General features: G+C 39.6%; 1 protein-coding gene across 11 annotated transcripts in view; it reads left to right on the forward strand.

Moving 5' to 3' along the window:
- The window catches only part of PHACTR1 (phosphatase and actin regulator 1), a 299,654-nt gene that overhangs the window by 161,275 nt on the left and 113,974 nt on the right, over positions 1-24,405 (forward strand). For all 11 annotated transcript variants that reach the window (XM_021536496.4, XM_021536498.4, XM_021536503.4 and 8 more), the window contains one exon: positions 19,935-20,099. In XM_021536496.4, coding sequence (XP_021392171.1) covers positions 19,935-20,099 — 165 coding nt within the window. The remainder of the gene's footprint in view (positions 1-19,934; positions 20,100-24,405) is intronic.

Consider the following 24,405-nt stretch of genomic DNA (forward strand, 5'->3'; position numbering starts at 1 on the left):
TGTGTTGTGCAAATGACTTTTTTAAGATCATCATTTAAAAAGTAACTAATACCAGTACAGCCTTAATCTTTTCTTTCCCACAGCATGCACAGCTATGAGTTTCTTTCAGAAAGTAAAGAAACTGTAGCCCCAGCTATGCTGCCTGGGGACACTCACTGATTTGACTCTAACACATTTCTCAGCACTGAAAAATACCAGAGGTTGTTTTTCTGGTAAATACTGATTCTAGACCTTTTGGTGTTTGGAGGGAAAATATGATATAATGAACTGAAATTACATGATGATCATATCAGACAGATCAGGTAAAAATCTGTGACCAGGTCATATACAGAGAAACCTGTCAGGATCTCAAGATGTCCGTGCATCCTCAACAGTTGCACAGCCAAAGAGCACTTAGAAAGGGGACCACTTACTACCTTTTTTAAGGGAAATGCACAGCACTTTGCAATGTGATCATCCCAACCTCGTATTCAAATTATGTATAGTTTATATATGGTCTTGCAGGCCTGCAGCTGTTATAGTGTACCCAAATGTCTTGTGTGGATCCTGTGACCTGAGCAACAATTGTATTTGTTGGAGCGATGTACAAAGACTAGGATTCAGTCCCTATGGCATAGGCAGGTCAGCTGGATACATTAATTTAATGATGAAATATCCTCCAAGTCCAATTATGAGTCCTGGATTCTAGTAATTGTCTTACTGTATATTTTCATTGTTCTACTACTCTAGGAGAAGAAAAATTTATGCTGAAACTGAGGGAAATCCTTCACAGACCACCAGCTAATCTAGCAAAAGTCATGAGTAGGAAAATACTAAAAGACATAGCCATGAAACTGAAGGAAAATATGAAGCAGGTACTGAGTTATACAATATCGTGGAAGGGAGGTCATGTAATTTGGAGAGAAGTCAGTGAAGGAATTTGGCTATGCAGATGAGCACACTGAATTAGGGGCAAAAGGAGGTGGTGAGGGTGCATCATTTTGATGAGGTAAAAAAAAGTGAGGAGCTCAAAAAGAAGCAGGAGACTACAGTAATAAGATGGCCATGGGAGATGCTTCAACCATTAGACTGAAAATAATGGATAAATTTAATGCTAATTTAGTTGCAAAATAGGAAACAATGAGAGAGGTCTATAAAAGCACTATAATACTGAAAGGTTGGTGACAGAATAAGAGAAATTGTGTTGAAAACAGAGTGGTGGAACTGTACACGAGTGAAGAATGAGATATTCAGGACAGGATGCCAAAGAGGCAATCAGACATGGTGGACTGAACCGAGAGGGAGAGATCAAGTGAAGAGAGATATGAGTCACCTCCAGGAACACAGTTGCAATCAGGGCTGAGCTCTGAATGCTAAGGGCTGTGAGGGAGGTGTTGGGAGAAGCAGAATGGTGAAGAGTTGCAAAAGTCCCAACAAAAAACATACAAGAATTGAGGAGACAACACAGGTTGCTCCAGAATCATGAAGAGTAATAAAAATGCTTTCTGAATGTAAGTGTGAAGAAGTGACTGATAATCCAGTAGAGCAGGAGCTAGAACTACAAGAGTTCAAGGTGTGCTGCAATGCTAAATATCTGGTTTTGGTGGTCTCTGTAAGGGCTGTGATAGTGCTGGGTCATAGCAGATGACTGACTGATGAACAATAGTAGTCAGAGAAATAAGTAAAGGAAGAGTCTTGGCTGGTTTTTATTTATTTTATACTGAAAACTGGCTGCAAATCTCAGTGTCCTAGTGAATTCTGAGCCTGGATCTGGAACACGCTTTTTCTGGAACATCTCTGCCTCAGTGTGGCTAGAAAGAACTGTAGAGACTTCAAAGACACATAGAGGTGACCTAAGAGAAAGAGTGAGTGGAACAACTAAAGTGGGATACTTTCAATTTTTATGCAGAGGAGCTGACATGAAAACTTAAGTGGAAAGAAGTTAACTTAAGAGTGTACTGGAAGAGAAGGAATTCACAGAGCAAAGTGATTTTTTTGTTATTGACAGATGAGGGTTCTCAACTCAAGGGTTCTCTGCATAGTATCTCTGGGCAACTTCAGGCATGTCCATCATGTATCACTCTGTACTCAAGCTCCTTGTCTGTAAAATTGAGATAGTGGGATTTCCTTCCACTTGCCTGCTGGTCTGTAAATAGATCATGAGTCCTTTAGTGGAGAGGGTGAGGAAAGGACTGTCTCTTGCCATTTGCATTCCTAGTGCCGAGGACTGTGGAGCATGAGGTTTTTAGGGTCTTTATGTTCAAGTGTAGTAGAAGTACAAATAATTTTAAGAATGAACATACCCAAAAGGTTTCATTCAGAGCTGATATTCAGTTTATTTATTATGTGCTCCTATACTTCATGGTTTTGCTATTTAAGCAGAAATTATTCTAAAATCTTATATATGCATGAAAATCAGTGTGGACTGAGATACTGTTGCTGTAGGAATTCTGATGCTTGTTTTTCTGACACTGCCCATCTTCGAGAGCTTACAGATCTTTTCCAAATAGAAAAGGGGAGGGGTTTGTATGGTGCTTGTGCATGTGTGTGTGCATGTATGCATGCATGTGTGATTCCCACCTGGAACTGAAGATTCATTTCTTTTAACTGGGACCTTTTAGAACATTTACTTTAGTATCACTTAAGAGATAATCTCTGAGGTGATTGTACTGCTTCCCACAAAAGTAATTACTAAATTAAATAGTTATCTTCTAGACAAACTGTAAGCCGTGCAAGAGCTATGTATAGAAATAAGTTTTACTTCACTAATTCTCACATTATTTCAAATGGTAACTGCTTTTCCATTACCATGTGCAGAGTGAGCAAGGTATGTTGCTATGAGGCATTGCAGTCTTTTACAGTGGTACCTGTCAAAAATCATAAAATATTTTGGAGTGAAAAATTAGACTACATAGAATGGAAAAGTAGGTAAAAACCTGTGTACCTGGTCCTGTTGTGAAGCATGGGAAGCTGAAAAACATGTTTAAGGTTTGGACAGCTGATACAATTATGCAATGTGTGCCTTTAGTCCCTGAGGGATAGTTACCCTAAAGAAGGGGGCAGAGGAGGAAAGGCATGGGTTTCTTTTCACTGCAGAATGAAATATGTCTCCTTTGCAGAACAGATCATAGAACCAAATTGGTTTATTTTTGTTAGTTGAACTCTGTAGTATTTCATTTGGCTGAATATGGTGAATATGGTGCTTTGCTAGAGAAAGTTGATGAGATCAAGGAAAGATGCTCCACATCCCAACAGGTTGCTGGTGAGCTGGATGGCCCACTCTGTTTCCACCAGCATTACTTTCTGCTCTGGAAGATACAAGCCCTTGGTGTTTTGCAAGATGAGAATAAATGTGCCTTCTGGGAGGAAGGTGTGATGCCTACTCATGGTAACTTCCAGACAGCAAAAGCCCAAGGCTGCCAGGACATGATCTTTTGCCTTTCCTTTACCAAGGAGCAGAGGGGGCAAATTCCCAATCCTCTGCTCCCATCACTTTGTCTTGCACACTGGGGACTAACAAAAACTCATCAGTAACCTGTGGGTTTGACCTGAGATCAGAAACTAACACAGATCTCTTAGTGGTGCTGGAGATGGGTATGGTCTGCAGGCAGGGAGGAGAGTGGGAAGGAAGAGAAGAACAAAAAGGTCCATTTAGGCTGCAAGAGGCTGTCCCCCTGGCTTACACATTTGCCAAGGCTAGCAAATGCAATTGGCTGACCTGTGAGATATGAGACTTGCCTTAAACACTGGCAATTCTTTCAGCTGACTAGTCTGCAGCTGAAGAAAAGAGATGAGGGAAGAGAGGAAGTGACATTTATGTCCCAAAATAAAGCTGAAGAAATATCATGAAACCTGGAACAGTCATTAACTGCTCACATGCATCTCTGTAGTGACTAACTCTCATCCTGTTAAACTGCCTGTAGCAAAAGATGCCGGCCACAAAATAAGCCAGTTGTGTACCATTCCAGGTGACACAGGAAATTCACAACCCAAGTTTCTGAAGTTTCTGTCACCCAGCAGAGCTCGAGGCTTACTTTGAAGTGCCTTGGAAGATGTTCTGTCCAAAATTGCAATATAATTTTAATTATTAACAGAAACTGTAGGAAAACTATAGGCAGTAAGCAAGTTCTTCACTTTGGTAAATTAGATAGTATGAGGAGAGAAAGTGTACACAAGTTTGGGTCAAGCTTATGCAAGCAGATGACTAAGTTCTTTGTTTTCCAGTGAAAACTCCTGTGTCCTTATGGGGGAAATGTTTGCTACCTTTTCTGGGAACTCTGTATATCTGTGTCATTGATTTGAGGAGTTTTAGGAACAAAACCAGCAAAGATTAATGGAATTGGTCATGCTGGCTCAGCACCCCCTAATTTTTATTGCACATTGCTCACATAATGACACAGATAAGAGGATACCTCAATTCTTTGGGTCTTTAGAGAGCAGATAGTTTGTCTGTTTCAGTTCTGTCTCCTTTTATTGTGTTCTCCCTTTTCCAATGCTGTCAGTTGTCATCTTTTGATAGCATTTTACCACCCTGCTTTCTAACTGAGAACCAAGTTTATAGTCTAGGTATATGTAAGCTTCTTAAATGCAAAGACTGGGGCAACACCAAGCACACAATAAAAAATAATTTCCCTGTGGGAATTTCAAAAAAGCAGTTAAAATGCCATCAAGTATGATAAAAGCAATACAGTAATTTTCCTGTATTTAACAGTAATGATATGCTCTGAGTATTTGTTGCCATCCTGAATAATATGCCTGGTTTTGATTCTTCTGTATCAGGTTGCATACATCAGAAATGTAATACAGAGCTATTTGATAAACCATAAAAGGCCACAGAATTTCCATGTGTAAAGTATGAAGGCAGTTTGTAGAAAAGGGGCAAGATGTGGATGGTGGCATAGGTCATGGAGGAGCATGTTCTTGTTGCACACTGTTACTACCAGAGCACTTCAAACCGCCTAGTATCAACCTGGCTGAATAAGTTTGGCTTTCTGTGTCTTTTTTTACATTCACCTCCCCTATGTCCTATTCTGTTTTTCGATCCCTGCCCAGGTGGGCCGCTGGATTCCATTTCTGTGTTCTGTCTTTTCTTCTCTTACTTGCTTAGAGATGTTTCTCTTAGATGGTGATTTGCTCATTTATTTTCTTAGTGTTTTGAAACTTCTAATTCTTTAGAAGAAAATAAGATATATGGAAGTACTTCACTTTACAACCATTATTGGAATTTTATTCATTAATATTGTCACTGCCTGTCAAAACTAAACAGCAGAGTTTATCAACTGGGTATGGGGGAAAGAGATCAGAAGACTCAGTATTCTGCCATGTGATGTCCCTTCCTTTCTTCTCTGTTATTTTTGGTTTTTCTTTTTATATCATATCATTAAAAGCAGCAGAGTTCATTTATGGGCTCCTTGACTGATGAGCAAAACCTATCCTTTGAGTATACTGTTGTATTTATGGTATTTTCATTCATTTCTGCTCCCTCAGCAGAGGAGGTAGGCTTTCTAAATCAGTTTTTGTATTGTAAGATTTTATGTCTTGATCTGTTTCAGTGACTGGTAGTAAATACATGGCTATTCCTTTTTATCCTCTAAGATCTTCTTGTTTGTAATCAAATACCAAATTCCTGTTGTTGACACCTTACTCAGCCCACAATTGGCCAGAATCTAATTTCAAGAGCACAGTATAAGCATTTGCATTACCATCTTGCTAACAGTCTGCCAGGATGTCTAAGATTAATTGGATATATTTGTAGTCTCTTTAATGCATCACACCAGGTCTCACACACCATCCCAAATCCATTGGCCATACCATCAGGGAACTGGTATAACTGAAGGACAGTACCCAAGTGTGCAGTGGTTAAGTCAGTTTTGTGTGTTCCAGTGGCTTTCTGAAAAACTGGAGGGTACTGTGATGTTTGCCATTATCAAAATGAATGCAGAAAAGCTGCAAAGGGGTGAAGCTGGGACACACTTGGAGGCCCTGTTTCTCCTTTGTGACTTTGATTTGCATGCTTCTCAGAAAATAATGATGTTCTTGTCATCCCTATGAGGTGGAAACTGTCCTCTTGCTGGGTTTTTGCTCTTGTGAAGTGACATGAATCTTCACTGGTCTATTGCTTTTAGTCTCATTGTCTCAGAAAGGATTGGGTAGAGAGAAATAAGATAATGTTTGATCATGTCACTGTCATCTCTCACTGACTTTTCTGGCTTTGGGTCAAGCTTACTGAAGATGAGGCAAATCTGGCAGAGCCTTTGCCTTTGGAGGAGACTCAGATTCAAAGGATGAGTTATTTCTGTTGCTCTGAGAAACAATGAGCACATGGTATAATTTAAATCAAAGATAAAATCAGCCAGTATAAAATCACCTGCTGCATCTTCTTTGGAACCACTAGACATAGCGTTCTGGCTCGGTAATGTGCAGGCTACTCTGCCTGAAACATGCCCAAAATCACAGTGCCTATAGCCAACATTAAGCTGTGCTGTTGAAAGAGCTCTCATGGACAAGCAGTGTTCCTTCCTGAAAGGAAGCTCTGCTTCCCAAGTGAGAGAAGCCACAAATGAGAGATGGCCAGACCTGACTGACAGCCTCTGCATATTTCCCCTGCATAGACAGTGGAAGTTTTTAAGGTCTAAAGATACAACTCAGGAATAAAAGACAAACATTTCCCCAGCCCTTCCCCAGTACCCCTTCCCCAAAAATAAAATAATGTCTAAAATGTCCTAAGAGAAGAGGAGGGCAGGTTTCTGCATACTTATGATTTATAGTGTGCTAGTCAGGGCATAAACTGGGGCAAGAGACCTGCAGGCTCCAAACACTTGGTTTGTGTAACTTTGTTTGTTATTACTGTGCCCATTACTTTGCCCCTAACCAGGAGAAATGTTCAGTCTCTGTGACTTACTGAATCTCCAAATCCCAAGGGTTGCAATTTAGGATGTACAGCCTCTTGTGTAGGGAGAGCCCAGTGTATATATTGATTGGGTCATTTTGAAAAGGATGTAAGGTGTTCTTCAAATCTTCACTTTCCTTCCTCCTGCCCTGAGCTGTGCAGCCCAAGGCTAGGATGACAGGTTTAGTGCTGCAGCTCAGTAGACACCCTCCCCTATCACTACTTAGGAGAAGAATCTTGCCCTCTGTTATCTTTTGCATTGCATCTTTCAGGCCATTAGTCTAATGGCTTCATGCAATAAAAATGAAGGGAATAAATTTAAAATGGATCCAATTGTTTAATTTATCTTGGGAGATTTAGGTAACAGAGAATGATTTTTATTTCACATTTCCTCCTAAGAGAAGTTGATTATCTGTTTGAAAAAAAACAGAGACTACTGGTATTTTAAATCTTCTGGAAGCACAGAAGTGTAATGATGGAAATACTGAGACTATCAAGTCACGGCAAGAAACAGGAATCTAAGTGTCAGCATAGTGGGTCCCCAGCCAGGTAATAAGTTACAAAGACTCTCAAGACATCTACAGAAGGCTGATAATTTTTATTAAGAAACCCATACTTTTATGCCCTAGTTTGCTACAGGTGGACCTAATTGGTCCTCCAATCAAAACACCATCATCATTGGCTAATTAAGAAACCACCCTTTGATAAACAAATCTCCATAATACATTCCACATCTTCATAATACCAGGTGCAGCAAGTTAAGATAAGAATTGTTTCTCATTCTTTTCTCTGATCTTCTCACAGCCTTTCCCAGAACGATGCTTGGGAAAGTTTTCTATTTCTCTCTGTGGCCAGAAAGCTATTGCCACATGTAAGTTTTTTTAGAAATTTTGATAACTACTTTTTATCTTCAGTTGTAGGCTAAGGAGAGTTCATCTGCAACACAGTTAGTGTTATCTTGGTGTTAGTTATCCTTTTAGTACAGATTCAAGAATAAACAGATGGAAATGTTGGAAAGCAGACTTGAATGCATTGGAGATCTTAGGATAAACAATTAGAATACTCATTAACTACATTCTGACAAATGAGCCAGGCCTGGAAATGTCACTGTGGTCTATTGCATCCACAGTCTATGTGTTAGCAAGTGTCTCCAAAGTATTGATGATCCATATATTCACATCCATAGGGACTGTAGACATGGTCTCTAATCTCAGCAGTCCATGTAATAAGGATTATGGCACCAGCTTTATCTCTCTTTACCCCATGCATTGGCTGCTGCTACTTTGACGTTTCCAATATCCCGATACCATCTGAAACTGTATGTATACAGCTCCAATGTTATTTTTAACATGGAGAATCTATCAACCATGCTTTTGGTAAAAAAAAGTAAATAAATAAAATAAATAGAAATGTTATTTCTTCTGTATCATCTGAAATTGAACTCATATAAAGGGTATGTATGTCATGCTGCTCTAGTGCTTTATAGAATCTTATCTTTCCCATTTTACTTTCCAAGCTGCTTAAAATGTCAACACTGATAAAAATTCAGATGCACAGACTGAACAGTCAGCAGTGTAGGTGCACAGACATGTGGATGGACAGAGAGATGGACAGACGGATGAATGGACAGTGGAAACTATTTGAACCAGAAGTGAAACCAGAATTTGAAAAACCTCATCCCTCTCCTCCTATACGCCAGCGAAACAGGATGCTTTCCTAATGCTAGCACACTGGTGTTATTGGATGAATAGTTTTGAAATTTGGGTTCACCCTGAAGGGAAAGCCAGGTGCAGTGACTTGTGTGGAACTTTGCCTATTTGAATCTGAATTGCACCCTGTTGAGATGTAGAAGAGTGAGATAAGCAAAGCTTTCATTAATATTCACAGCCCCAAAATAATTGTCTGTAGGTTTATAGTCATGAGGATGAGAAGCTGTCTTCCAGGGATCTGCTGTGGCACTTAAGACAGAATGTGCTGCCTGCTCCAGCATCTGAATAGAGAAGAGCAGTTTCTGACTGTCTGCTCCCTGCAGCTGGCAAATCTGGGCTCCTCTAGCATGCATTGAAGAGAATTAGACATGATACCTAAATGGTAAAGAAAGGAGGGACTCTCATGAGACCCAGCTTCTTCTCCTTCAAAGTCCACCCCCTAAGTCACATGCATTAGGAAGCTGGAACTCTTGAGGTGCTTTCTTCTTTCTTTCTTGTGTGTCTCATTTAAATAAGGACAGCCTTTTTCCTGCATTATTTGACTCTTGTTACTAACGTGCATTTGCTTTTCTATGTGTTTTTGTCATCTGAGTCAAATGCCATTTTCCTTGTGAACTCAATGTGCTCGTGCTGAGCATAAAAATCCATGAGCCTAAGAGAAAATAGGGAGATTGTGTAGTTCCAGTGAACTGATGCTTCTTTCTCTTATTCATCTCAAGTTGGCAGAACAGGCAGTTCACTAAACAGCAAGACAGGCATCAGTTTATTAATACATTTTCTGGCATTGCATAGAGGCTCAAGAAGGACACTTTTTGGTTATATTTTTCTTTGAGGTTATTTTCATTTGGTTTTCATTCTGTCAGCTTTATTTGGCCATTGGACCCAGTGAGATAAATTAATTTTTTAAAAATACAGACCTGTGTCAAGATAGGCATTACTTGTAGAATGCAGCAGCTCTGAGCTAGTGCACCTGTTCCCTGTGCTTACCAAGAAAATGGTGTTCTTCAATTGCTATGATTCATTTATTTCAGATTTTTGCATTATTATGACATGTAGACGAGGTTCCATTTTTATATGTTTGTGTGTTAGTACCTGCGGTCACATACCTGTTTTTTCTTGTTTCCTCCCTTTTTAACTAAATGCTTGTGAATTTTTTCAATCTGAACACCACCATAAGCCTTCTAAAACTTGGTGTACTCAGCCAGATGTCATGGTTCAAGACAGTCTCTGACTTGTGAATTCAAATAAAAATGCTGTTTAACTAACGAAATTTTAGAACATTAGGTTTGTGGGGCAAATATTCCAGCTCAATTGGAAGAGCATATAACATTTGACTTGACAGAAAGGGATTTGTGATTCTTGTAGGACATCATGTAGATACTTCTCCTAAAAGAGAACATGTTCCCCATAGGTTATATAGGAAAAGGAAGTTTATATTGCCAAGAAATGTTCAGAAATACTTATGTTGTACCTGTTGTGGTTTGTTGTTTTGGTTTGGTGGTTTTTGGGTTTTTTAATCATCTGCTTGGCAGCAGAATCTTGATGATTTTGAAAGGAAACTTTGAGCATGTAGGCAAAACAGATTTCATTAGTTTGTTGCTTTGTCCAGTACCAGCAGTTAAGGGGTGAAAAGGGATCCCTTTGTTTAAATTGTAAGAAATGTCAGGGTTTGGTTGAATTTCATCCTTCTGGATTGAAATGAAACATTCTGCAGGTGCCTATCAGAGTTACCTTCATGATGTGGAAAATGAACTTTGCTGCCAATTTCATGGCCAAGTGACTCTATATAGGCATATCCCAGTGTACTGCTGAATGCTCTGCTTCCATTTGCAGCTCACAACATGCCACCGGTTCCTCTCTCAAACATCACAGAAAGGCGCCATTCCCATCAATACAGTGGAAAACACTCAGTCACATGCCAAAAAAAAATAAACAAAAATGTTCTCATTATAACCATAGGTACTGCTGCACTTAGGTACTCAAAGCAAAAGTATTTAGTACTTATTGTAAATTCCTGAACATGGATACAGGCTGTCTCCTTTTAGAGAACATATGAAACACATTTTGTTGCTCGGCTGTTACTGAGGGAGGTTTTAAATCTCATATTTAGGCTCATTATCAATGTGCCATTTGGTATAATTACTCCTTTCCTCTTGGCCAACTTCGTATCAACTACTTTAAAGAGCAGAGAGGTTTTTTTTTGTTTTTTTCCTAAGGGAAGGAATATAAAGTTTACAAGGGAATGGTTTGAACTTTCTAGCTCTTAAGTAAGGCGTTTTTTTCATCTTCTCCCAGCCATTGCAGTAATAAAAACTCATTTTTTTATATTTATGATGATAGTGTAGAGATGGTACCATTGTATTTAGGAAGTTTAATGTTTGCAATGCCATTTTCTGAATAGGATTACTTTTAATAAGAGGACATGCCTCTCTCAAGTTTCCAAAAAATATAAAGAAGTGCCTTCTAAAGCACACATTTTTTGGAAAATAAAATATTGGATATGCCTACTTCCAAGAACACCAAAAGAAAAAGATCAGAAATTGTTTAGTCCACCAGAAATCCCTTAAGAAATTTAAAAGTATTTAAATTTTTTTTCCACAATTTCTCAAAATAAACAGCTAGCCTTTTGCACTAGTGGTATATTTTTAGAAGGATGGAGAACTTCCCGGATTCCCAGTGAGGGCTGATAGAGCCAAGGTGCTCTGCTATGTGCGCAACTGTGTCTTCCTCTGTCCACATGGTGATTAGGAAAATTGTCACCCACTGAGAGAAACTTAGCAAACTGTGAGCAACCCATGGGCTTTCATGGACTTGATCCTTTTCTTGGATTACTTTGTGTTTTGCAACTGAGTAGAATTTGTAATTCAGTCTGGTTTAAGAGAGAAATCCAACCATGAAAATGTAATCATTACCAGCTCCTTCAAGAAGACAGTTTCAATCACTACCAAGCTGAAACAAGCATAGGAAAAAATGTAGTGCATTCTTTCTTCATCAGGGTATATTTAGGAATTGAAGGTACCTGGGCTTCAATTTCCATTTTTTCTTGTTGAATGGGTTAAAGATTTGCTGGAAGGCAGATATGTTCTCTGTTGCCTTTAGCTTTGGCTTTCAGGAAGAACTTGAGCTATGATGGATGGGACTTAACTCTAGTTGATAAGCTTGGGTATGACTGAAAGATAAATCAGATAGATTAACAACCCAGGAGTCTGCAGGGATCCATCTAGAATTCCTGAGCCATGGTGCCTAGTCCTGTCCACATGTGTCATGGTTTCACCCCAGTCAGCAACTAAGCCCCAGACAGTCACTCACTCACTCTTCCCCAGCAGGATGAGGGAGAGAGAAGAGTGAGAAAACTTGTGATTTGAGATCAAGACAGTTAAATGGGTAAAGCAGAAGCTGTGTGCGCAAGCACAGCAGAATAAAGAATTCCTTTGCTACTTCCCATGGACAGGAAAGTGTTCAGCAATTCCCAGAAAAGGGAGCCCTGTCACGATGACTTGGGAAGACAAACACCACCACTCCAAACATCTCCCCCTTTCTTCCTCTTCTCTCATCTTTATATGCTGAGCATGACACTCTATGGTCTGGAACACCCCTTGGGTCAGTCAAGGGTTGCTGTCCCTGCTACGTCCCCTCCCAGGGCCCCGTGTATCCCCAGCCTCCTTGCTGCTGCAACCATGTGAGGACAGAAAAGGCCTTGACACTATACAAGCCCTGCTCAGCAACAGCAAAAGCAACCCTGTGTTATCAACACTGTTTTCAGTGTTGATAAGAAATCTAAAACCTAGCTTCTATGAAGAAAATTAACTCTATCCCAGCCCAAACCAATTCAACATGTATTGGAGGAGTTACTGATGTTCCAGTGGTTGATGCCCACTTATGAGGTAGAGTCACAAACCCCACTGCAACTGTTCTGCCTCATAGCATTTCATTTGTTTTACATAAAGTTAGGGCCTGGAACTGCAGTTGTTCTGTGAGTATTACTTGTGCTCAGCTTTCTCCTCTAAATTTTTTGGTGATGTGAGATTTAATCTCCTTCTTGGCAAAATATCTTTAAAGGAGGTTTGAAGAGTAGTACTCTTCTGATGCTCTCTGCCAGGTGAGATTTTAGTGTGGCAGTGTGAATACCTTGGAGTCAATGCCATAGATGGGAAATTCTGCTTGTAGCTGACATTTACACCAGAACATGAGATTTTTATGGCAGATCTTCACAGGCTGAAACATGGATCCCTCTACCTGGATGCCCAGCAAGCTCTGCTAACAGGGCTCCATCTACTCATCCATACTCTCCTGCTTTTGCTTTCTGGGGAAAGGATATAGGAGACAGCACCACACCTCTTTCATCTCTCCCCTCATGCTTCAAACAGAAGATCCCCTACCAGAAGAAAAAAAAAAAAAAAAGGGGCAGTGAGAAGCAGTGTCTTCCCTCCTCTTTATTCTCCTTTGTACAGAACTGGACAGGACCAGGCTCTCAACAAATCACAGCTGTGAACAGTAGTTTCTTTCAGTACATAAGTGAAGCAGTAAAGCCCAGGAATAGTGCTAGAAGAGTATTTGTGCTGGAAGATCAGTGCCCTAACTATCACTAATGCTTTCTTTCAAACCCAGTAGGTCTTGAATTCTTTAAAATAACAGTTTTAGTAGGATAGATGTGCTCCTTCATCCATCATGGTACGAAGAGTAGTAATGTTCCCCAGGAAAATCAGAGATATGGGCTTAAGCCTTTTCAAGGAGAAGATGAAAGTGACCCCATGATTCTCCTTTCTCCCAAATAAGTTCTCTGCCTGCTCTAACAGAAAAGTCCTTGCAACTCATTTTACTTTCTCTGCTTTCTTAAAAGTGCAAACTGTGCATCTCCTCCCTGCTTGTTAATTAGGAAGGTAAAATATCCATTCCTTTCAAGCTGAAGTTTTTTACTGTAGCAATTCCTGGTACCTATGGAACTGTATCCCCAAGAACAGCATGATATCTCTTCTGCTTTTGCTGGCCCTGTTTTTCTCTTGGTTGGTTTTTGGATGTTTTCCACTTATAGTGACTGCTCTGAGTCCTATTTTGGAGCTGCTGAGTCTCCAGACATTGTGTGTGATGCCCAGGATAGAGCTGTGGTGTCTGCTCCAGTGTCTGGGCACATGACAGTGATGAGCTACAGTACTATTTATTTGATTTAATCTTGACTCTATATGAAATAAATGCATAAAAAATGGAAAGCCTAGTGAGTAATAAGAGCAATAAAGGATACACAAAACCGTTGATATCAAAGAAATCTAAAAATTCTTATTTTCTGTAGTTACATGTTTATAGGAAGAGATTATATAGCTATTGGTGACATAACCTGATAAAGTGCTTTTGTTGCAAGTGAAAATCTTATGTGCTATCTTATATACTGCCAAGTATACAGAAAATACTTGGTGTTTTGGGAGAATTCATTTCTATAAAGACATGTTTAGAGTGATGCATTCAGTGCAGTGTAGTTTGCAGAGGTTAAAAAAGTGGCTTTCAGATCAGCAATCAGCATGAATAATTTACGTTTTACGTCAAAATGGAGATGAGTCAAAAGCGGGTCCTACAGGGATTAGACTTCCAAAACTATTATCTGCACTTCTGTGCCAACAAGAGAAATAAATAGTCTGTGATAGAGAGATTGTAGCTGAGAGTGGAGCTGTACCATGGTGTGGTACCTGTGCTGAAACAGGCAAGGTTCAGAGATGAGAGGCTCCATTCATGGACACAGTGCGGAGTGCTGCACACCTGGGGAGCTGGAATAATTGGCAGGGGTTTGGAACATGTGAATGCTGCTTAGCATGCAGAGGAAAGCTAGTGACAGGCTCTTCATGGTTCATAAAATCACTGTGCCAGCTCACTGCCACTGCAAATGCATAAGTCCAGTGGGAGCTGTTCTCCACCAGATAGGTAATCATCCTCATTTGGCAAGACTGCGTTTAGACTGAAGTGTGGCATGCTTTGTCTTTCATTGGAAAACAGACCTTTGTGAAGTTAGGAAAACTTTAAATGGGTAATTCACATAGTAAAGACAAGGCTGATGGAAATTAATTCCAGGTGCAAAAGGAAATTAAAGGGAAACAACTGAACATAAGACAATAGAATAGCAGAAAAGAAACCATTTCCTGAAAGAAAAACAGGGTGGTTTTTTTAATTGAAAATGTTCCCGTTCAGGTAAAGAGTAGACATAAGTGCTCAGCAATTAGAAGAGTTGTTCAGGTTTCCTGTCATTTCAAAAAGACATATGGTGTGTCTGCATCTTGTGTTGAACAAAGCTGCTAGAATAAGGTCCATGCAGTCTGAAGTGAAGGATATTTGTGGTGCAAATTCAAAAGGAACCTTGCAAAAGGAGTTTGTTGGAAACTTATATTTAGAATAAAGATTGGTTGGCTGTGGATTAGCAATGAGGAGCATTATGTTAGGTGGTTTTATATATATAGAGTTCTTGTCATTGAATAATGTGACACATTTAGTTAATTGTATCTTTAGGGCCAAGATAATTTTCAGCCTGTTACTACAGATGTAGTAATGCAAATGTAACAGAAAGCACAAAGTAGCCACTGGATCTTCCTAGGAAGAATTAAAATATAACTTTGTGAAGTACATTGCCTTTTGATTAAGATAATCATGTGTCTGATTATGAAAAATGAGTGTTAAGAAAAAGTCTAAGAAAGAACTTGGTGTGATTACCAGTAAGGAAGGTAATATTAAAGACCACCAGTGGGATGGGTGGGCTTTGGCCTTCAGCAATGAAATTGCTCTTTGTACCCAAATGCTATAATAAAGTAATTCCCAAACATTGGTGGGAATGACAAAACTGTCTGTCATTCTCCAGGAAAACTTCATAAGTTAAATTGTCTGTGGGAGGGCTTTTGATCTGCATGCTTTGCTTCTCAAATCCAAAAAGTAGACAACCCCTATATTGTCTCTTCCCGGACTTTCTGGAAATCAACACCCTACTAAAAGATGTGGGAAAATCATAAGAACATACAGAACAGTTCAAGATGGCCTGGCCTCTTCTTTTCTTTCTTATATATTTCAAACATGTTTTTTGGTTTTTTTTTTATGTTACTTGGATGCAAAGTACTTCAGATTGTGGTGGGGTTTTTTTCATTAAAAACCCAAGTCTTTCTTAAGCCCTATATAAAATCTATATGAACTTCAGGAGTGTCAAGAACTACAGTAAAATCTTGAGAGCTGTCTCACAGCCAAACAGCCTATGAAAAACTCTCAGGTTTAGTTTCCACATCGCTAGCTCTGAAATGATAGCTTGGACAGAAGAAAGTGGGAGGGGAGTGCATCACCCTCTTGCCATAAGTGCAGGTCCCAGTATTTCTTTGTGTCTTGGAAAGATCTCTCATATCCTAGAAAAAAATCAGAACAAGTTCCGAAAAGCACTGAGTATCAGCAGCACCTGTGACCCATAAACATCACATTTGTAGTGCCAGCACCAAGATGACATCTCTGCAGTGTGACTACAGGTACTAATGCACACGGCAATTCCCTCTCCCAGTTCAGCAGATTGATCTTGATCAGGCTGGGTTTGCTGGGGCTGCTTTCCTCTTTGAAGACAAAAAAAAAAAAAAAAAAAAAAAAAGAGTGCAAGGTCTGGGTTACTTTCCATTCCTGCAAGTACCAGCTTTTTTGGGAACAGCAAAGGTGTGAAATCAGCCTACGGAGCCTGCTGTCAGCAGTGGGTGTCGCAGCCCACAGCCAGTCAATAGTTATTATGAGCCAAAAAGGCAGAGAAACCTGGCCAACTTGAGCAAAAGATGCAGCAGCAGAGAAGAGCGCAGAATTCTGGCATTTGCTTCTTGCATCATGGTCTGCTTTTATTCTTGCTGTATTAAAACTGTCATGGCTTTATGCTAATGTGGTTTATTCCTAGCCAGTGATTATTATGCTTTGAATTAGCAGTGCTCTTGAGAGCATTTCTCATGAAAAAAATCATGTCTTTCTGAGAAATGCGAATGAGAAGGAAAAAGAGCTGTTACTTGCATTAGCTTGGAACTGTGTATGTTTGGAGAGGATGAAGGAGAAGGGACACTTTCATGACTGATGCCAGGCACTGCAGGACTCTGTGGCCACAGATTTGCGTGTAAGAAAATGCTGAAATTCAGGGAAGAGAAGTCAAAATATGGAAATGGTTTTGACACTGTGTTTGGCTTTCAGTGAACCCACCCCTCTGGGTAAAATCTTTGTGACTCCACTGTTAGTTTTGCCTGACTGTAAATCCATACTCATTTACTCTGAGTGGGAAAAGCTTCCCCAGGGGCAGTGAGAGAACAGCTGGTGTGAGACAGAGTTGTGTTGTGAAAGGAGAGTGTCTTTAAGGGGTGTCAGTTCTCCAGGAAATGGCTTCAGCAATACCAGTTAGGACCAGGTAGCAAAGAGAAGTTATTGCAGCTCTGAGATTTCATAACAAAGGCACTTGAGTAGTAGAGATCTTGGCTCAGTAATGGTGAAAAGGAGAGAGGGTGAGCAGCAAGAGGAATTTCAATATGTTTCGGCTGTAGGTTTATTCGCAGGAAGCCTAATTCAGCAGTGACAGTAGTGTGTCATTCCTAGTTTGCTAAACAGGCCACTTCCTGCATCCCCTAAATAAGACACCAAAGACAATACCAGCCCATTAGTTTTAGCAGCATCTCTAAAAATCACAGTGGTGGAACACAGTGGGATCTTACGTGCTTGAACTAGAGGCATCTCAAAAATGGAGGAAGTGGAAAGGAGTGGTTCCTTTGGATCTGCATATAGAGGGCAGTGGTCTGTACCCTGTGCTGGTCTTCAAGGCTCAGCAGGTTCCAGTGAAATCAGAAAGTATAAGGAAATTTCCTCTTCTTTTTACCCATATGGTTTATTCAGCAAACCAGGCAATTCCCAGCCTTGATGTATCAAGCCCCTGTACAGGACAGAGCCTTCTAATGGGTTCTTTGGATAGGAAGGTATTTCTCCAGGCAGTCAGGCACAAAGAGCTGGAACAGAATGAAATGCTTTGGCCGGATTGTCTTTTATTCCCTCTGCTTTAAATTAAAAAGCAATGTTCTCAGAAAGGTCTGTCTTTCTCTTTATTACCCCAAATAATAGCAGTTTTTAAACATTTCCACTGAAATATCTGGGTGCACTCTATCTTGATGGGTAGCTTCTTCTTTGGAAAGTTACAGGCAGCTGTATCTGGCATTGATATTTTACAGGAAAAAGGATTATGTTGCATGTTAACATTCAAAACAGACAAGAGAGCAATTACAAAATAACCAACCTTCTTGCAAAAACATGAGGGACTCAAATAGTAGTTCAGTTGGAGTTCTGATAATGAAACCTCCTTTGTGTTAGAAATGCGTCTCTGGCTGTTCCCATGAAAACCAACCTAAATTTGGCTCACTTAAAGCCTTGAAAAAATTTCCATTGAGATACATAAGAATTTGCCAGCCAAAATCTCTGGTGATTCTGTCAGTGTGGAGTGGGCGTGCTCATCTCTTCAAAGTGGTATGAGCTCAAGCTCATGCCTGAGGTTAATATTTAAAATACTAGAGGTGAATAGAAACACTGGGATGTTGTCTTCAGAGCAGGAGAGGTGACAGTCTGCATCCTGTCTTTATGGATCTGGACTGTGTGTGCAGACCACTCAAATCAGTGAAAGTGTCAGTGTTACATTACAACACAAGTCTGGGAAATGGTATCCTTTAAAAAAAAACCCAAAAAACCAAAAACCAAACCTAAACAAAACAAACCCAAAAAAAATCCAAAAAAACAACACACAAAACCCCTGCTTATATGCTGACTGAACTATGAAGCTGTGGCACAGAGACAACCTCTTGTGTTGCTGGTATCTTCCCTTTGCTGGTGCTTTCATTGTGGTCCTGGCTTTCCAATCTCTGTGCCTCTAATAACAGAGATGTTATTTCCCAAAACTATCAGCATAAATTTTGCCCTGCAAATATGAGACAGGGGGACCATGCAATATAATTACATCAAGTGATCATCTCTAGACGTCTCTTGTTCTCATCAGGTAGGAAGGGTAATTTAAGTTCTTTAGGATTTGTTTGGGTCTTTTTTCAGTATTGAGATAATCATAATTAATACATGATAAACTATCATGTAATGATAAACTATTACATGAGACTATCATGAGCATTACCGGGTAAAGGTTGCAGATAACTGAAATCTTAAGAACAGAAGCTGAGTGAAAAATCTCTATCCCCTTCAAGGGAATTTTGCCCTAAGTGGGAACTGTATTAAAATCCAAATTAAAAGTTTAAATGTTAAAAGTTAAGCATAAGAATTGGAGGGCAGTGAGTGGGCAGAAAAATGGGACAAGACTTGGGCCCCAGACTACAAGAAGGATACTGGGGTGCTGGAGAAGGGCTGGTAAAGCTTCTGGAGTATAGGTCTTATCATGAGTATCTCAGGCAGGAGAGATTCTGAGGAGAAAAGGAGGCTCAGGTGAACCTTATAGGTCTCTAGAACAACCTAAAAGGAGGGTGTAGCCAGCTGGGAGTCATCCTTTTCTCCCAAGTTCTCCCAAGTAACCAGTGGTAGGAAATGGTCTCAAGTAGCACCAGGGAGCTTTTAGGTTGCATATTAGGACAAATTTCTTCATGGAAACGGTTATAAAGCATTGGAAAAGGCTGCCAGGGAAGTGGTGCAGTTGCCATCTTTGGAAGGATTTAAAAGATGTGTAAATCTGGCATTTGAGGATGTGGTTTAGGGGTAGACTTGGCAGCACTGGGATAACAGCTGGACCTGATCTTAGAGGTCTTTTTCATCCCGAACAATTCTATGATTCTGTGATTTTTTTTTTCCAGCATCTTCTCTCTCACTAGGAAGTTCCAAGGTAGCCCCTTTTTGTAACCCAAGCAATTTTAATGGATATAGTAATGACCAAAGGGTTATTATTTATCAGGGTCCTTGCTCTTAGTAAATATTAGTTAAATGAAATGTCCCTTTCCATTGCAATAAAAAAATGTAATATTTCTTTTACATTATATTGCATCTTTTTTTTTGAGCCTTCTCTTCCCTGTTCTCTGCCACACTTCCCCAGGAATGGCTGATGGCTGAACTGCCAGCTGTCTAGAGCAATGTGGAACAATTTGTTAAAAGCCATAACTTTTATAACATAATAACCCATATTCTCATTGAATCTTGTTGTTACTACTGTTCTTTACAGTAGATCAATGATTTCACTAAAAGAAAAGAAAAGGATGTTAAAATAAGAAGGACTACAACTTTTTCCCTTTGTTACTCTTCTCTGTGTCCATGAAAAATATTGGCCATCTGTGTGGTTTTCTGATAACTTATTAAAGCATTTATTTCACTTCCCACCTTCTTGTGTTTTTCTGTTTTTCTTGCTGAAATTACAGCTGAAGAGGTGGAAAGACTGGCTGCAATGCGTTCAGATTCTCTAGTACCTGGGACTCACACGCCTCCAATCAGAAGAAGGAGCAAATTTGCCACTCTCGGGAGACTTTTTAAGCCATGGAAATGGAGGAAGAAGAAGAGTGAAAAATTTAAGCACACTTCAGCAGGTAACAGTTGCGTTGGGGTCAGTTTATTAATCTGGAACTTTTGTTCATTAAGGCTGAAAATTTGTAATACAGCCTCAGTTTATATGTATTTCAACTCTTGAAGCTTGGCTTAGAGAGATTAATCAGATTCTAAGAGAAGATCTTTAACTTTTTTACAAACTTTTTCTTTAAAAACCCCAAAGTGACACATTGAGTGCACTACAATTAAATCAGCAGCTCACCAAAGCTGTATTTTCAGGTTCTGCTACTAGAGCTAGAGCCTAACCAAGAAGAAATTTTTGAACATTGATTCAGCAGATAATGAACAAAGGAAAAAGCAGTATGAAAAGATAATGCTAGTGGTCAATTTAGCCACATTTAAGCTCCTCTGAGTGCTAATGAAGGAGTGAGAAAAATACAAGATAAAGAAGTTGACATTGTGTTGAGTAACTTGCATAACCAGAAATTATTCATTCCCTTGGACAGGAATTATGTGTCCCTTGTGTTTTTGAGAAAACCGAATCTTTCGGCTTTCGAAACCCTCCTTTTGCCATTGCTTTCTTGCACTTCTAGTACAATACCCTTTTTTATTTAAAAAAATATGGAAAACTGAAAAAATGTGGGCTTATAATGTAAGTTGGTCTGAGCAAGAATCCCAGATGCAGGCATTAATGCATATGGTGAAAACTCTGCAATCTATTTAGAAGGTTTATTTTCTTTGTTCTTTCATGATGGCAAATAATTACGACATTTGGTTCTGCAGGTCTTTAGCCTGGATTATCTGAGAAAAAATATGGAGTTTCTCCAGATTCTTATTGTTTTCACTAAAACTAGAAGGGAAGCATTGAGTATCTTGCCCCTTCAAGTGTCAGAAGAGACTTGAGTTAACAATCCAGTTGCTTTTCTGCCCTGTGTATTGCACAGTGGAAGGTTTTAAGCACTACTTGGGTGTACCTGTGTCACTACAAATCCTGTATTCTGAAAGTGGCCCATAATGGGGTGAGCCATCTCAGTTTACTAAGTGAATTCTTGAATGATTTTAAATGCAGAATAAGTGTTTTCAGAGTTTGTACCTGAATGAGTTCTTTACTGTGTGCTGATTAGGCTGCTTTCTGATTCATCAGACAAAAACTAATGAACTGGAATAGATGGCTGTATCACTCTGAGTGATGATCATATTTTTTGACTTGACACCTGAAAAACTATTGTCACCAAAAATGGCATCTTTCTGCAAAACAAAAGACTTGTCTTTCATGTTCTGCATCAGTCATAACCATAGTGTAGTGTAGTAGGATTTCCATGAAAACCATCTAGCTCTTAGGGGTATGTGGACACTGTGGTGACAGCTGCTTTGAATCTAGTTTCAGCATGCTGCCTTGGTTGGTTACAGCTAGGAGAATAAACATGACTGTTCAGCAGGCACCACAGGTTGCCAAAGCTTGCCTACTGCTGATTTTTATGGTTTCTGCAGCTCCAGCTGATGAGGCTGAGCTGCATACTGCTGTGGTTAGACTGACTGGTTTGAACCTGGATAGAATATGGCTCCATAGTCCACTCTGGGCATTAAAAGAAGTTTTGCTAAGATTTGCCCCATTACCAAAATATTAGGAAAGTGCACAGTGATTAAAACCAAACTTAAAGCATGTATTTTCTCTTGTCAGAGGAGTAGGAAGTTTTACCAGACATGACAGCATATATCCCCTATTAAGAGTGAGTTCAGTGTCCAAAAGACCAATTTAAAAGCTGAGTCTACAGGAACATTTGTCAGTCACAGTACCAGGTTTGATCTCAGTTGAATCTAAAACCTTTCTCTTTTTTTTTAAGAATGTTTTTTTTTTTATTTCTAGTAAGTTAACAGTATCTTGCAGCTGCTCTGCAAAATTGGTATTCCTGTCAGCTCCCCTGCTACTAACTGCAGCAAAATTGACAAGGATGTCAAATTTGCTGAGCACTCTGTAGAAGGCAGGGATAAAGATTTTCTTCTGGACTGTGTGAGAGCTGGGACCTCACAGTTTCCATCATCCCCAATCCTGGGGAACAGGAATCCACCAGCACCCTATAAGACCTTCCAGCAATTTAGAAGCATTGGTTGAACCTTGGATGTGTAGTACAAAAGATTTGACACATGGAAAACTATCATTTTTCTGACAGCATTTCCATGATCTCTTGTCTAGTACCTCTGATCTCATTGAGAAAATATATTTAATCTTTATAATAAATCAAAGGACAAGCTTGTGAGATGGCATAATGAGAGTCAGCATGAAACTTCATAATACTGGCTTATTTTCTTCTAGTGCACTGATAAATGTGGCACTTGGTAAAAAAACATTCCCATTAGTGTCCTGCAGGCACGCACCCAAGCTTTCCCACCTGCACAGAACATCAGTAATTATAAAAAAATAGATATGAATACAAGTATTTTATTAGGCCCTTATTTGCTGCAACAATGCATTCAATTATTTTTAATGTCAAAAGTGGTAAAGGTCAAAACACATGGCCTAATCTGATGGAATTTCCTCTGAAATTAATGGGAGATTCTTCTCTGGGAGAGGACAGGAAGAAAGAGAGAGTTGAGCTGACATATAAGGTTGAAAGGTTGCCTTATTTCCAAGTGTTAACATTTTGTATCTATATCTTTATCAGACTAAGAGCTCTACTTATTTATTCAGACATGAATGTTTTAAAATACAGTTCAGTAGTCAATGACCAAAAAAACCTTTTAGGTAATAGGAAAAGTTATTTCCTGACACCTGGTAATTGCACAAGGTGAGACTATGTAATTCGATTGATAGAGGACCTCAGTGTTATGCTTACTATATATGACTGCTCTCAGCACATCAATACTCAAATTGTGATATTTGAGCGTAAGTCCCCCGTCCTCCATCTTGGTTACTGCATTGTCACTGACAAGCAGAGGATCAAAAGGATGTTAATGTTTCGTAGAGTTTATATGTTTATAGGTTACATTGGTTTTGGTATCCCTGTAGTGAGGTTGCAGAAGGGTCCAAAGTCTGACATTGCCTTGGTGCTGACTTGGTAACAAAGGTAAGGGTCGTGGGTTTGATGCAGACATCTCATGCCTTTGCCTTGCAGCTGGTTTCTATGATATCATCATTAGGTATTTCGTAAAGCAGCCAGAGTAGGTAGAGAAGATTACAGGTAGGATGATCTGTTTGCAGATGGGAAGCACCAGATGAGCCATTGGGTTTGATCTGAGTGACCTGTTCTGCTGGAAGGTGGTGTGTTAAGGAGGTGTAAAGAATGTGCACTGTGAAACATGAAACATGGGCTTTGGCTAGGCATAATCTCAGAAAAACAGAGGGATTACACTCTGGGGGGGATACCAGTGTACCACAGCAGGAAGAGAAACAAGTTAATTCTCACAGTAATTCTCAGTAATTCTAATTCTACTAATACTAATTCTCTCAGTAATTCTCCTCCTGGACAGACATGAAGTTCCCACCAGCACAAAGTGGTTTTCAATGTCGGGTCTGCAAATTAGTTCATCACAGAACATCCTATTGAAAGTTCCTTGATGGGTGATGAGACTCCCACAGTACAACATAAACTCTCCAGACACTGAAGTTCCATATACAGGGACTTAGATAAAGAAACCAAACTCTGCCACACTGTTTTTCATGCTACAGTCAAAGGTATGCTGTATGTTTTTAAACTTAGTGAAGATTTTTACATGAAGTGTGGAAACCTTTATTTCCATGCAGGGCCCATGCCCCCTCAGCAAAATGTGAAGTATTATAAAGCTGGGAGAACAGGCAAACTTCTAAACGGCAAGATTCTGTCTGTTGAGAGGATGGTTTCTTACAGCTGGCAAGGAGCAGTTTCATGGCAGAAGAAGCCAAGAAGAAATATAATTTTCTATTCCCAAGCACATTTCTTTGTCTGGATGCAGCTGGGATGCTCTAGAAGACTGGTCAAGGTCTTAGAAGCCTAACAGGGCTCTCTGAGAATCAGCAAGAGAGCAAGCTGACTGTCTCCTCTACCAGACCTTTGTCATTTTTTTTTAATACCTTGATCTTCTGCTTGCCTTGCTGTTAACTTGGAAAATGTTCCTGGGTGTGTTGCTGTTTTATTGCAGTGCTGTACACATGCTGAAATGTCATTTCCTGGAGATGTTTTGGACAAGGAACTGCTTCTGAAATAAAGAAGTTTGAGGGGAAATAGATTCTGTGCTTACTTGAAATATTATTGAAGGGTTTCTATCACTACTTTCATCAAAAGCCAACTGTTTGAAACCTTTCAAAAAGAAAAAAAAGTGTTTCAGCTGCTTGAAGGATTTTGAGTAGAGAAAAATGTCTTGTTTTGTCAT

The sequence above is a fragment of the Lonchura striata genome, chromosome 2 (genome assembly GCF_050655825.1).
Source record: "Lonchura striata isolate lonStrDom1 chromosome 2, ASM5065582v1, whole genome shotgun sequence".
Taxonomy (NCBI): domain Eukaryota; kingdom Metazoa; phylum Chordata; class Aves; order Passeriformes; family Estrildidae; genus Lonchura; species Lonchura striata.